General features: G+C 37.3%; 1 protein-coding gene across 1 annotated transcript in view; it reads right to left on the minus strand.

Annotated features, from left to right (window-relative positions):
* si:dkeyp-117b11.1 (B-cell linker protein) overlaps positions 1 to 15,990 on the minus strand; it is a 58,083-nt gene that overhangs the window by 28,100 nt on the left and 13,993 nt on the right. Inside the window, exons 5-10 of the mRNA XM_026925787.3 lie at positions 14,266 to 14,359; positions 14,003 to 14,088; positions 13,778 to 13,838; positions 1,212 to 1,301; positions 1,102 to 1,130; positions 869 to 914 (exon numbers count right to left, since the gene is read on the minus strand). Of these exons, the coding sequence (XP_026781588.2) occupies positions 869 to 914; positions 1,102 to 1,130; positions 1,212 to 1,301; positions 13,778 to 13,838; positions 14,003 to 14,088; positions 14,266 to 14,359 (406 nt within the window). The remainder of the gene's footprint in view (positions 1 to 868; positions 915 to 1,101; positions 1,131 to 1,211; positions 1,302 to 13,777; positions 13,839 to 14,002; positions 14,089 to 14,265; positions 14,360 to 15,990) is intronic.

Below are 15,990 nucleotides of genomic sequence, written 5' to 3' on the forward strand. Positions count from 1 at the left end.
CCAGGCAGGAAGCAAACCATGCTGTGCCACAATTTCCAAGAATCATGAGGATGGAAAAAGAGCATTGTGGTTGACCGTGTGAAACGCTGCTGAAAGGTCAAGGAGGATGAGGACTGATGACAGTTTGGCTGATCTGGCATGGAGCTTCTCAGTGACAGCCCAAGGGCAGTTTCAGTAGAATGAAGACTGTGAAGGCTGGTTTTGTTGGTGAAAATGATAAACCAACATGAAAACCAGAGCACTGTCTATGGGAGAAAAGTAAGCCAAAAAAGAGGAGAAATCAGAGCCATTGCACAAGAATTGGGCATAGTCAATGCAACAATATGGAATGTCCTGCAAAAGACAAACACTGCTGTACGGACATCAACATCAACAGTTTGGCCAAGGAAAACAACAGCAGGTGATGATAGAAACATTGTGAGAGCTGTGAAGAAAAACCAAAAACAACAGTGAGTGACATCAACAACAACCTCCACAAAGCAGAGGTGAAGATATCATAATCCACCATTCAAAGAAGACTTCGAGAGCAAAAATATAGTGGCCATACCACAAGATGTGAACCACTCATCAGCAGTAAGATTCAGATGACCAGATTAGAATTCAACAAAAGTTCTCGAATTTGAATGACTTGGATACTTTTGCATTCAAGTATTAAAAATAATCTTATATTTATAATTATTTACTTATGACTCATAAGAAAATAGAAAAAAGTCTGAAATAAAGCACTCCATGTACATGATGCACTGATTTTTTTTTTGGGGGGGGTATTAACTCTTGTTATTAAATCTTACCCACTACACCTTTAATGTGGTCAGTAATATCCAATAAAGCTTAAGCTGAATTAGAGTAAATTAGGTTTTAGAATGACCTGTTGTAGGTTCCACATATATATCATGTACAGGTTCTCTTTCACTCTGAAACAAATCAAACACAGTATTAATACAAAACATTACACTCACTTTTTACATTAAGCTCACTAAAATTCTTATTGTGCTCTCTGAAGAAATATAGTAGTAATTGCATCCAATTACTGACGTGATTTTTTTGGCAAGAATATTTCCTTATTCTTTAAATTCTTTAAATATTCATCATATATATTACCTGTCCTTCATTTGGATCCAGGTAAACATCTGAAAGGTTAAATTTTGATTACTCATAACATACAGCCTTTAATTTTTATGCCACCATAAAAATGTATTTGAAAGAAAGACCTTCTTCTAGGTTTGGAGCAGGTATTGCAGGAGGGCTCTTCCTAGGGGCCAACTTCTTCCCAGCCCAATCTTTATGGGAGACTTCAGGACCTTCAATAAATTAAAAAAAAAGACAGGAATAAATAAGTTAAACAAGTTTTGTGTACTGTATGGCCTTTAACTGAGAAGGCTGCAAATCTTCTGCTTTGTCATTGTCAATTCTAGGCCCTATCTCACTCATTCTCTCATTTTCATAACGGCATTATCCTGTTCAGGGATGTGGTGGATCAGGAAACCATTCCAGGAACACTGGGCGTGAGGCGGAAACATGGGATTCCACTCTGTCACAAGGCACCATACACATACTTTCACACACTCATTCACAACTAGGGGCAATTTATCTTAGCCAATCCACCTGTCATGTTTTTGAGAGGTGGGGGAAACCAGAGAACCTGGAGGAAACCCACATGCACAGAAACTCTGCACAGAGCTCAGGACCCAGTGAGACGGCAACGCTGTACCACTTCGCCACTTGTATAAACCCTATCTCCTTTCAGATTTTTTTAGTCAATCTTTCTCTAACTCAATTAATGTTCCTATACATAATTTCATATAATCCTTATAGTATTATAATTTATATAATTTCTATATTACCCTATTGCCTATTAATCTCTTTCTCTGAGAATGATAGTTAACAAAAGCAGCAGTAAACAATCCACAAACAATTGTCATACTCCAGCCCTTCATTTTGCAATTGCTTGTTCTGAACCAAACCAAAATGTCTAGCACAAATCTTTGCTTACTAGCTTGCCAGGCAGTGATGCATGATTCATTCTCTCTCTCTCGCTCTGCTAGCTGCTGGTAGATGTTTCCTGATGTTTAAATGGATTTGGCTATGCTTCACTCATTGACTGTCTCAACCACGTATAGAACAAATCTCTGCGTTTTGAATATACCTGAGGCAGTGAAGAGGGCAAAGACCCAAAACAGTTCATAGCAGGCATTTTAATAGAAGGTATGGGAAGCAACACATTTAAGGGTAAACTACTCACTAGCTCTAAAGCCTAAACAGGGTTGGCCCCCTGAAATGGTTTATTGTGTGCTCCCACAGGTATAAGGAACAGGAACAAGTACTGTGCTGGGCAACATGATGTGGTCTATCAAGGTAGCAGTCTGAGAGTATACACTGATTTGAGTGTGGTACTCAAGAGAAAAGGAGCCTTGTGCAAGGGGATTAAACACACTCTGTATCAGGCTGCTGTATGTTTCCAGTTGCTATACCTAACCAGACTCCAAATATACTTTAATAATGAGGCTTTCATCTTTGATGATGACTTTTGACCTTAAAGTCTTAAATGCAGAAATTGTATTTTTACAAGAAACACATTTACATAACTCCAACCATTTAAGACTTATGAAACAAATCAGCCAAATCTATCACTTTAAATTAAATGAGAAACACAGGGCACTGTCATTCTGATTCACAAAAAAATGCAGTTCTCTACTCAGAGAATTATACCCAATCCCTATTTATTATCATTTCCAGCTTCCTTTTCCAAATTCCAGTACTGTTCATCAATGTCTATGCTCCCATTTGGGATGACATTAATTTTGCATACAAGATAATATTCTCTCATACCAGATACTAATTCACATCATTTGATTTTTGGGGGAGAACTGAACTACGTGATGAACTCTGAGCTAGATAATTTAAACCCTAAGACTTCAGCATCTTCTAAATTCACCCAGACCTAACTGTTTTTTTTTTCACAAATCACAAATCAGTGCATTGATCTATGGCAATTTCTGTTTCTTGATAAGAAAGCTCACACATACACCACCTTATTCAAGGATAGATTATTTTTTTGTGGATAAAACGCTCCTCCCTTCCTATAAGGTAGTGAAATATTTGACTATAGATCATGCATCCGTATCTCTTGACCTAGCACTCTCTCCTCAAGACAACAACGCTGTGGATTGCATTCATGAGTTGCGAATGTAGTTTGGACAGTCAGGTAAACTGAAGGATACACTGAAGGGCATTGCAAAGTATGAGGAGGGGTCATTTCAAGCCATCAGACCTCCTTGTCCCATTCTGCCTAGATTTTTATATTTGTTTCAAGTTCTTCCATTTTTGCATAGATTTTTCTTTAATTTACTCAATAATTTGGTTATGTGTTTTGTTTGGAAGGGAAACCCCCCCCCTGGAATTCATAGAAACCTTCTTTATAGACAATGAGGTGAAGGTGGTTTTGCACTCCCTAATTTTATGTTTGTTTGTTTTTTTTTTTACTGGGCAGCTAATGTACAAAGATATACTTTGGTTCCAATCATCAGGTCTTAGCTGGTGCTTCATGGAAGCAGGCTCTTGTCTTTTATCTTCACTCCCTGCTTTGAGCACTACTGAGTTGCTCCTACCCATTTCACAGTATACATCTTGCCCTGTTGTCTCCTTCACCTTTCAGATGTGGTGTCACTTTCAACATCACTTTTGTTTCACAAAATGTCCTAAGCTGGGGCCCAATTTGCAAATCATCTATTTCCCCCTTCCAAATTGGAAGGAGGGAAACAGCCTTTCAGCTTCCACCTTTATGAATTGGTATAAAAATGGCATTTCCAAAATTCAGCAAATTATACATTTGTTTCCTTTTCTGCTCTCTCCACCAATTCAATTTATAATTGTCCATAGGATACATTATAGTAAGGCCAAACTATGGCCAAAAATTTAGTGGATAAGCTTTGTGATCAGTGATGCCTTGCTGAGGCGCATCTGGCTTATATGTTGAAATGTCCAACCTTGTTAGTGTTTTGGTCTGAAGTTGATAAATTTCTTTCTGAGGCATTTAACTTGAAGATAGTGTTAACCCATGAGTTTACTATATTTGGAGTACTAGGCATGGATGCTCTAATACCAAAAAGAATCAAAGAAGCTCTAGTTTTCACTTTCCTCCTCACCTGTAGAAGAGTATTGTTAAAATGGAAATCTGCCCAAAGTATGGGCCTCAAGGTAGCTTGGGGATCCTTTTTTTAATTGGAAAAGATTAAATTCTCTACTAGATGTTCTCTCCGGAAATTTTATACAATGTTTGACCCCATGATCTCGCATTTTGAGAGGCTAAACTGCCTCTCTTCCTCTCTTCAAGTTTAATTGAATTCTTTCTAATGAAAACCACTGATTCATAATATTGAACTATATTAGGTTGAAAACCACACACCTCTATTTATTTATCTCGAATTATCCTCCTTGAAATTCAAACTAGTTTTTTTTTTCCCCAAGTGTTCAAAGATTCATATTTTAAATAAAATATGCAAAGAAAAAAAGCAAAAAGTAAAAATATTCACTTATGTGAAGCGGTGTCATATTTACTGAACCACTGATTTATTTTTTTTTTCTGAGTGTATGCATCCTCTTTCAGCTCGCTTTGACACAAACACGCACATGCTCAGAGAGAGAGAGCGAGTATAACAACCTCAAAGAGGCATGCGGTGTGCCGTGCCACTTTACAATTCGCTCATTCCCCCACACTCACATTGCAGACACCCATGACAGTATAATAACTATAAACACATGACAGGTAAAAGACAAATGACCACGATTGTATGCAATTAAATTTGTGCCAGAAGTGTTGAACTTTTCAAGAAACGAAAAAAACTCGGGCAGCGCATTCATACAGCATTATTAGCGAAAAGGAAGCTTAGAAAACTGCTAACAAAGAATCCTGTTTATTTGAAGACCATGTTAAATTTTTGCTACTTAGTTCATTGTTTTCAGTTTTAGAGTGTTTTTTTTTTTCTTTCTCATTGTAGCTATATTTTTGTTTCTTTAAAAGTTATGTTCAATACTTAAATGGCACAAATTTAATTCCATACAATTACCTTCGCAGCGTGAGATCGTGAGAGAGACATGCACGCTAGCATGGGGGGTGCGGGTGTCCGCGCTTATACAGAAACATGATTCTTAACTGATTGATGAAGCTTAATTAAAAAATTTTTAAAAAAACTCCAGCGCAGGAGTTCTCTGTATCGAACACATATACGTATTGGACAAGTTAGAATGACTGAACGATCCCCCAAACAATCATGGTCACCATGGTCAAAGAACATTAAGTCTGTAGGCACCGCGGTTAAACCAGCCGCTCTTCCTGAAACCGCGGTTCAGAAAGAGCTGCACGTAAATTTTAGGGGTACGGCTTTTAGACACTTGGCAGTAATAACGCCGGAAACGGAAAGTGAGCGTCCGCACACTCCCGCACACCCAAAGCAACTTGATTTCTTCTTCTTCCTCCTCTTTTTCTTTTCTTCTTCTTTTTTTTTATTGCAAAATTAAAAAATTACAATAGCTAAGAAGTAACAGGGGGCATGTAGTTTAAAACCCTTTTAAAGACACCGTACAACAGACTTAAGAATGTTAAATGTTTTAGAAGCCTTTGAGTTCAAAGGTTTAGACACATTCTTAAAAGAAGTAAAAATAGACTTTAAATCAGATGAAAACATTGTAAAGTTAGGTTTACAATGAATGGTTCTGGCTTTATGAAGGTGAAATTTACCCAGAAGACAAAGCAATAATACAGTATGTTCAAGATTACTGTCTTTAGAATGAAAATCTGACAAAAAAAAAAAAAATTTTGTTATTCATTTTGTTACAGCAGAAAGAAATTAACACAGTAACTTCTGACCAAAAAAACTTGGAGAATGGGCAATGACAAAACAGATGTCGAATAGATTCTTCATCAGTATTACAAAATGAGCACAATGAAGATATATTCTCAGAAAACCTGCTTAAGAATAAATTACAAGTGTAGTATCTATGAACAGTTTTGAAATGGAGTTGTTTAACTTTACTTGGAATAAAAAGTCTGTGAGGAAAGGGCCATAAGTTTTTCAAATCAGAGTCCGGATAACAGATCCTCCATTTAGATTGTTCTTTAGAGGGGCATCCTGGAGTTGAAGAGAGAGCATTTCTGATAAAGAAGTTATTGCATTTTTTATCTAATACATAAACTCCATTGAATGCAAGTGTAGGAAAATGGTTGTTTACACAGCCATAACATAAATGCACTTTAAACAAAGTTTTTAAACTGACAGGGATACTTTTAATCACCTTATTAAACTCCCTTAGTGAAATTGCTGCACCTTTTAAAGACACAAAATCAGGAAAGGAAAGAAGGTCCCAGTGAGCGTTGAATAAATCAGAAACAAAAAAAAATATTTTGATTCACCCATTCAATGAAAAAAATTGATTTGTTACCAGACAATATATTTTCATTGTTCCAAATAATACATACGTGTGTGGGGAGAAATTATGTTTAAAAGCAATCTTCCAGGATTCTAGGGCTTGCTTATGAAAATTTGAGAGTTTGATAGGTAACTTACTACACTTAAAGTTACAGGACAATAAAAAAATGTAAGGCCACCACAACATTTGAAGATTAGGTTAGGGATCCAAAACCAGGGTAACTCATTATATAAACAATTCTTAATCCAGTTAATTTTGAAAGTCTGGTTAATGGTTTTAAAATCTAACATGTTAAGACCACCCTCCTTATAATTTCTAATCATAGATTTCCTTTGAACACATTCTGTCTTATTTTTCCAAATAAAGCGGAATAGCAAAGAGTTAATAGATTTGATAGTTTTTTGATCAACTTAAAGGGAAAAAGCAGGATAAACTAGGCATGATATGCCCTCAGCCTTAGTCAACAGGACTCTCCCATAAATTGTCAAGTCTCGCTGCAGCCAGCAACATAAAAGTTTTTTAATATTATCTAGCCTTGGCTGAAAATTTTGATGGAGACGGTCTGAATCTGATCTGCAGATATCAACCCCTAGATATTTTACATGACATTTAACTTGAATCATGTACATATAAAATTTCACTTTTGTTGGAATTTACTACTAATCCTGAAGCTTTGGAGAAAAGATTAAATTCATTTAAGGCAACAGAAACTTGTGAATCATTTTTAAGAAAAAGACAACTATCATCAGCTAACTGATTAATGATCAATGTATTCCCTCCAATATTTATACCCTCAATATTGGAGTGCTTTATATGCAAACTTTATAGCTCGGCGGCCAATAGAAAAAGAAAAGGAGAGATGGGGCATCCCTGGCGAATACCTCGGCCCACAGAAAATTGGGGGGAGGTGCCGGAAGCTAAGGAAACACAACTGTTAACATCGTTATATAGAGTTCGAATCGCGTTACTAAAGGATCTACCAAAACCAAACTTAGAAAGGGCTTCAAAAATAAAGAAATGCTCAGCTGTATCGAAAGCTTTATAAAAATTGATAAACAAAATTAATACCTCTTTATTTATGAATTCTGAATAATCTAAGATATCTATAATTAATCTAATATTGATAGAAATATGTCTACCTTTTAGAAATCCAGATTGAATGTTAGAAATGATGTTTGCTAAGCAAGGTTTGATCTTGTCAGCATATACAGAAGTTAATATTTTATAAATATTCAAAAGGGTGATCGGGCGCCAATTATCCTAAAGACTGGAATCCTTATTAGGCTTAGGAATAAGACAAATGAGACCTTGTTCCATTGATTCTGCCAATTCACCATTGTTTAAACACTCAACAAGGGCTTTGTAAAGAAGAAACTTAATGTAGTCCCAAAAGACTTCAAAATTCAAATGGTAAGCCATCCGGCCCTGGAGATTTATTGTTTGGCATTCTTTTTACTACATTAAAAAGACCCTCTATATTAAAGGGTTCCTCACAAAGTTCTCTATTTTGGTCATTAATTTTAGGAATCACAGAATCAATCTCATGAAAAATCCTCCTCTTTTTCATATGAAGTTTTGTGGCACTTGGCAAACCAGCTTCCGGTGTATTACCGCCATCGACTGGACTGGAGTGTGGAGCATCAATAAGCAGTAGGAAAAAAATTCTTTTCAATTATTTTATTTTAAATTCTTATTTTAAATTTTAGCCCAGAATGTCCTATTCGGATGCGAGTAATAATTGAATCTTCCTTCCTGTTATTATATACTTTCCTCCCTCTGTTTACTTGCTGCTGAATGTTATACAATTATCTGCTCTTAGTTTCTCTATTCCATACTTCTTGCCATTCATTATTAACAAATTCTTTAATTTTCCCTTTAATCTCTTCCTTGCTGAGTGCCATGTATGGCATGTAAATCACTGGATTCGTCAATGTAATTGTGCCAGGAGGCACATTTTTAATGCATTATAAAATTGACACTTCAAATTGGTAGATGATCAAACTACTTATATCAGTTCAGAGTGAGCTCCTCTATGTTCACAATAAAGATTAATTACTTTTATTCTAGAAACTTAGATATTTTAACAAGTTTAAAAGATCAATTAATCGAACTGAGCCAAGACAAGTTTAATTTACTACAGAATGCTCATTTCAAATTGATAGACCATCATACCAAAACATCTTGTTTAAAATCTTTATTGCATCAGCAGTGAAAATTTAATAGGTTATTATAAACAGTAAAAATGTTGCTAAATTGCATATGAAATTTAGGCTATTTTGATGCATAATAAAACATTCAAATTGATAAAACTTATTTCAGTTCATAGTGACTTACGCTATGCTCAGAATAAAGATTATTTAATTTTACTGTAGAATTTTAAAGTAATTGCTCTTCAAGTTCACAAGATCTGTCAGTGTAATAGAACAGGTAGTCTATTGTCACGTATTTCCCCCTCATGCTGAGCGCTATGAGCAGAGGTGCTCAGCGCTCATAAGCAGTCTGCAGCACTCCGACACACTTCTCCGAACTGTCATGTTTGTTTATGTTGCCATATGTGTTTTCGTTTTGGTTCATGTCTTATCTCCACCCATGTCCCGTCATTGGCTGTCTCCCTCATGTGTCTCTATTACTCACTCATTGTATATTTAAACCCTTGTTTTTCTGTGTTCAGTGCGAAGTATTGTTCAATGTTTACCTGCCTGTCATTTCTGAGCCTTTGTTCTGTGTTCAGGGCCCTGCTGCGCCCTGCTCCTGCCCAAGGCCAACGGTGTGGCCTCCATCACCATGCTCATGCCCGAGGCCAATGGCGCCGCCTCCTATATCCACCCCGGCCAGAACACCATGGCTCTGCCACCTGATTCCAACGAGGATGTCACCAAAACACCACCTGCTTCTTGCCAGTATGCCCCTTGTCTACTCCCCAGCTCGTCTCAGAGAAATCAACATGCTGGACAAGGCCTGTCTCAGGTCCGGGGGTATTGCTTAGTTATTTTTCCCAGAGGTGCAGGACTGCTGGTGGAGCGTTTGAAGGCACTGAAGGAGCAAAGCCCTCGAGGAGGGAATCTGTCATGTATTTCCCCCTCGCTCAGCGCACATAAGCAGCCCACAGCGCTCTGGCACCCTTCTCCGAACTGTCATGTACATTTATGTTGCCACGTATATTTTTTTCTCTATATTTTTTTCTCTATCTGTTGGACAGATTTCAGCAGGGACATGTTCTTCTTGCTCTTTTTCTTGCCTTAGAGTCTACAGATGTCTTGGAGACTCTAAATGTTTCCCTTCAGAGCAGAACACAGACTATATGCTTTCTGCTGTTGCCTGTGTGGAAGACACTTTCTCAGAAAAAAAAAACACCAAAGCATCATATATGTGTGAAACACTTGGTCTAACTTCCATTGTATGTCCACATGTCCAGAGGCCACCTTAGTGTTTTACAGACCCTGCTCCTGTGGATATACATGAATCCTCCTCTGAGTATTACAGAACAGAAGTCTGTGATGTTGTGGATCTGCAGTTTAGACAAGGTTTCAAGCAGGAACGGTCCTCTTGACTGGAGAGGTACATGATGTTGTGCAACAGTACCCAGAACTCAAACTAGAATGCCTGAAGATACAACTAGCTATGTTCAGAACCAATTATAATTTCCAGTCAAGCAGTTACGTTGTTTGTATTCTTCGAGGAATGTGTTCAGAGGACTGTGGCCTGTCTGATCATGTTCAAACACTTGTCAGATTGCTTCTTGTTGTTCCTCTGTCATCACCTGAAGCTTTCAATGAAAGAGGTTTCAATGAAAGAGGTTTCAATGGTCTCAGAAGGTTGAAAACATGGCTCCATAGTACTCTGTCACAAACGCATCTTAATAGTGTAGCAATGATTCATGTACAAAAGGAAAAGCTGGACAAGTTGGACAGTAAAATGGTTGCTAAATAATTTGTTTCTTGTAAAGATAAAGGAAAGAGTACTTTGGTTAAATAGTGGGTATGGCCAGGAGTAATTTGGACAACATAGTTCAATGTTATTGTCAATACATATGAGCAAGGATTTTTTTTTTTTGTTTGTTTGTTTATTTTTTTCTGCTGTAAAGTCAGCCAACTTCCATTGGCTACTGAAAAAGTCCAACTAGCTTTAAACTGTGGCCTCACTACATTTAATATGATCTTGTATGTAATTGATATTTTCTGATATATTGTCAGAAATTATCATTTTTCAACTTCTTTTTTTGTAAAAATACCTGCTTGAAATGCATGCTTGAAAATTAATCATAAAATTTTTATTTTTGATATTTAGTGTATAAAATGTGTCTTTATTTACACATGCAAAAAGGTTGAAGTTTCTGTCTATGTTCCTAGTCAGGTGTGACACTTCATTATATGTTTTGAATGTGATATTATTTAGTACTATACTATACTACATACTATTGTGATGAAGTGTAGGCAATTTTTTTTTTCTAGGGAAATTACTTACCACTTATCCTCAGTAAACCCCCCTCCCACACACACACACACACACACACACACACACACACACACACACACTTTTAAAATGATTATGACACGCCTGCATGCACGCTTCTGAGAGGTGGAGGCGTTTGATGTCAAGGGATGCAAGATGGCACAAAACATTCCAGACTCAATTGCCTTTGCCTACTTCTGAGTAGCCCGAATGTTAAACTTGAATTAGTTTGTCTTGTATTTTGCAGCCTGACTTTTAATGGTTGGATTTGAGCACTGAAATTAACAACCTCAATACAGGATTTTGAATATCTGAAAACTGCATTATTTAAACTGAATTTGTGAACTCTGAATAAAAACCTTTAATATAGATACTTGATTTTTTTTAAAAACCTGAATTTTAAAAAGTTAGTCTCTGAACATGAAGAAAAGGTTCATTTCAAGGAGGTTAATTGAAAATAAATTAATAAATACAAATATGTTGGTTTTCAACCTAATATATTTCAATATTATGAATTCAATGGTCTTTCATTTTCATTATTAAAATTTCAATGGCTTTTAAAATTCTAATTTTTTTAAGCAAATCTTTGCCACTTTTTTGCTTTAATAATGAATGAGCATTCACCTGTGTGTGATTAACAGTGCTATATTTCTATCGTGTGTGTTGCAGGTAAAGTCTGAAAAAAAAAAAGAATGAGAGAGTTGGTGCAGAGTTTCTGAGAGCATTTTCTGACACATACAGCTGTGTGTGTTTGAGTGGGCCATGCCATGCAGCCAGGCTTATGTCGGTAGACCTGCTTCCATTGGTCCAGAACATAGGTGTTTCTTGAGGTTTGCCTATATTTACATTTATGGCATTTTGGCCCAGCAGTGGCAGATTGGTGGTGCTGGGATTTGAACTCTCAACCTTCCAAGCAGAAGTCCAACATGTTAACCACTGAGCTACAACTTCCCTATATGGGACAGGTGTACCAGTTCAAAGTTCCAACCTTTGGGCTGTCTCCAGCCTGTGGGTGTTCTCAACATGCATGCAGGCTGCCTGCTTGTTACCTCCAATGGAAGAAGGGTCCGGGTTCTTACATACCGAATGACTGGCTTCTCTGTGCCTCCACCAGAGGAACAGGCCTTCCTCATGAATGGTGTACTTTTAGGGGCAGTTCCCTGCAGGAGAGAGACAATCACCATGGATGCCTCCTTCACTGGGAGGGGAGCAGTGTAGTGCAACAGAGGCAAAGGAGGCACATGGGACCACAATGTGAAGTAGGAATCAACCTACTACAACAGAGAGCAGTCTTGATAGCCCTCAGGTTTTTCCTACCACTGCTGAGACACCACCACATCCTAATCTGTTAAACAACATGGTGATGGTCAGGTACTGTATATAAACCACCAGAGCACCACAAAGTTCAGAAACGACCTCCACCTCACAAGGGAACTTCTCAAATGGGCTCACCCACGGCTAACTTCACTGAGGGTGATTCACCTTCCCATTCAGCACAATGGAGTGGTAGGCATGCTATCCAGACAATGCACACATTCAGGAGAGTGGCGCTTGCACCCAGAGATGGTGCAGCAGAACTGGGAAAAGGGCTTTTTGTAGGCACCGTTTCTGTTAGGTGGGAGTATTTCAAAAGCGGTATGCACCCTGGCTGGACCCAGTGTGCTGGAGACAGATGATCCCTTAAGTCCTTTCTCTACAAGCCCAATCAAGAGGTTGATCTGAAAGGGGTATCATTGAAGACTGCCTTCCTTCTGGCAATCAGTAAGAAGGGTAGGAGAGTCGCATGCCTAATAAGCATGACAGCTATTCACTCATCAGACCAGCTAATCATTGGTCATGGTGTGATGTCATGGGGTTCTCCCCTGTCTAAGCAAAGACTGGCTACCTGGGCATCAACATACGCTTTTTTTTTTTTCCAGAGTTTACCACACCAGCTATGACTGCATATTTCATGATATATAGTGTAGAAGTTTACACATACACATACACAAAAGTGTGTACACATGAAACCGACTGTTATTTCCACATTGTTTGCACATCATACTTGGGGGTCCCCTAAGGGTTAAACTCTAGAATTGATCTTGCACATAGTACCACTAATAAAGCAGAGAGCAATAAATGAACTATTACTTAGACTCCCTATATTTCAATAGTATTTTATTCAGCTGAAAGAATGAGACCTTTGGCTCATCGGAGTTATTGACAGAATGTTTGGTATGAACTGAATATTTATTGAAAGAGTATGCACCTGTGTGTGTGTAAGTCTCCCCTCAACGCCAGAAGCAGCATCACACTACAATCCCCAAATGCATCGCGGCCTACAAAGCCGGAGACTGTAAACCACAACTCCCAACCTGCTTTGCGGCTAACAGAAATGACCACCACAGTCTACAACACCCAACACACACAAACACTGTCACGTTCTCAGTCGCCATCATACTAATCACACACACCTGGGCTTAATCATAAACGATCCTATATAAACTCACACAAATCTACAGTTCTTTACAAAGTATCCATGCAGTGTGTTTTTTTTGCCTGATGTTACCAAGCTTTATGTCCCATGTGTTTTTGGTATCCTGGTAAGTGAGCTGATTTCTGGTTTCCTGGTTTTTGATTCTCGTGCCTTGCCTGATTCTGTCTGTTTTTACATCGCCTGAATCTTGTTGGTTTTGTGACTACAACCTTGCTGTACATTTTGGATTTGTTTGCCAGGTCTTAAATAAAGCATTCTTCCTGCAATTGCCATGCAGTAGTGGGCTACTTTTATAACCACTAGCTATTCTGATTACATCACCTTACAGTTCCCTGATTTATCACAAAAAAAACATCCACAAATGGTAAACAGCTACTTGTGAAAAGTAAGTCTTGTCATTTGAAGGTTAAAATAAGTGCTCACATTTTCTGTTGTTGGAATCAACGTAGAACTCCTCTTGATCAGGTAGCGGCTTAGGGGATTTCTAGAAAAGAGAAAGCTTTCCTGTCACTTTTAGGTGTTATAACCTTGGCTTTCCTATGCATATAACACTCTTTTATAGAAGCAGGTGCATTTTTGTTTCTTAGACAATATAACACTATTGTCTACTGCAGAACAGGTACATTTTTCTTAATATTTAACAATTACCATTTTAGGTGTGATCTTGGCTGGTCGTGGTGGTGGCGCTGCCTGTCTTTGGGGATTTATGGGGTATGGAGGCCTCTCAGGGTAGCCTACACATATAAAACAATGAGATAAAAAATAATGCTTTTAATACATTCATACATTTTTTTTGTACATTTACTAAACAGCCACTAAGAAAATTCTGGGAGGATGTGCTTTAAAAAAACTGAAAAACTGAACTTCAGAAAATCTGTGTAATGCAATTAAATAGAGTTAGCAAGAAGTACCAAGGTATACATTCTCTTCTACATGCCGATGCTGAACTTTGATGGTAGGACGCTCACAAGGAGGAGCTTCATACGTATCACCATCTTCCTCATCCTACAGAAACACCCACAGAAACAAACAGAAAACTTGATTGTTGGCAGACAATTTATTCTAAGGTTTTTCATAGTTGCAGCCATAGACACCATCTAGTATATTAAAAAAACACCCTCTATAGTATTCATGTATTAGGCACATAAGGCAAATATGTTCCATCATATATATTTTTGAGCCATTAAAAAGCTGTTTTTGAACCATTTCAATTAATGAACTTGCTAACCACAGAGCTTAACTACATACTTTTTATTATTATTATTATTATTATTATTATTATTATTATTAGGGATTAAGGGTAAAGTTTTTCTGCCATTTTGAGTTTTTTGAGAAACTTTTAAAAGTTTTCACAGCCCACAAATTCTGTTCAATCTTTACCAAATTTGGCTGAGATGATCTTGAGACTAATCTCCACAAAAGTTATAAGAAGGGTTTTTTTAATATTCAAAAGCATTCGCCTGTAACATGCAAATGTAATTGTCAGCAATGACATTGGCTTGATGGATCGACATAAAACTTGAAAATATTTACTTGGAGGGCACCCCAGGGGCCCCAAAACTTTTAGCACTGGGGGTCACTAAAACATGAAAACCTATGTTTTTGCTATTTACTCTCGAACCATTTGGAATAAGTTGTCATCTGATTTCTGACATGATGTCCAGTCTTGGTCACTGCAAACATTTTCCATCCACCATTTGTAAATTTCTGCCATTACACAAAACAGGAAGTTTAGCTATATCTCAGCAATGCTCTTACATTTTCACACCAAACTTGGCAGACACCTCAAGAATGATGTCTCGAAAGACCCTGTCAAATTTTCTCTCATTTGACCACTAGCTGGCACTATAATAAGGAAAACTTTTTCCCATTACTTTTGAAGTGTTTGGTTTAGCATTTTGATTCTTGTTTTCCCTGATTCCTTGGACATTTCTAAGGTCAGTTGATTTAAAAATTTCCATAGCCACCTTTGTATTTTATGAACAATTTGGAATTTATCGAAAATTATACACAGCTTTCAGTTTTTGCTAAGGAAGTGAGGTCATATTTTGAAAACACACGTGTGAATTCACAAAACTATGTAAAAAAGATGACATTTACTCATCAAACCACATCCAATATTATATCATACATGCTTGTAGACCCATGACAAGTTGAAAAATGCAATGTTGAGGCCTACCATGTGTGCACAGCATACAAAGACTTTCCTGGTAGAATATTTAAAAAAACAAAGGACATCGGGCTCTGAACAATATTTTAACAGATGTCTCACCTCATTTGGACTTTAGAAGAAATTGTGCAATTTTATTATATATATATATATATATATATATTTTTTTTTTTTTTATTTATATTTTATTGTATATTTAAAGACATGTATTGCTTTTGAAATCTGTCCTGTATTATTTCAGACATTGACGAAATAGGTGGTGCTATATAGTGCTTGACCCCTCAGTAGCTGCTTGCAGTCTTATTTATTATTATTCTATGCTGTAAGTCTAAGGCAGGCCCTAGGACTGTATGGTACAAAGTTGCGAAATTTGGCACACTGTGCCAATAGTTATTTCACCAATTTTGGGCTCCGCTCCGCAATGCCTGTAATGTCACTATTGGGTCAAAACTCAAGGTACATTTTT

The sequence above is a fragment of the Pangasianodon hypophthalmus genome, chromosome 8 (assembly GCF_027358585.1).
Source record: "Pangasianodon hypophthalmus isolate fPanHyp1 chromosome 8, fPanHyp1.pri, whole genome shotgun sequence".
NCBI lineage: Eukaryota > Metazoa > Chordata > Actinopteri > Siluriformes > Pangasiidae > Pangasianodon > Pangasianodon hypophthalmus.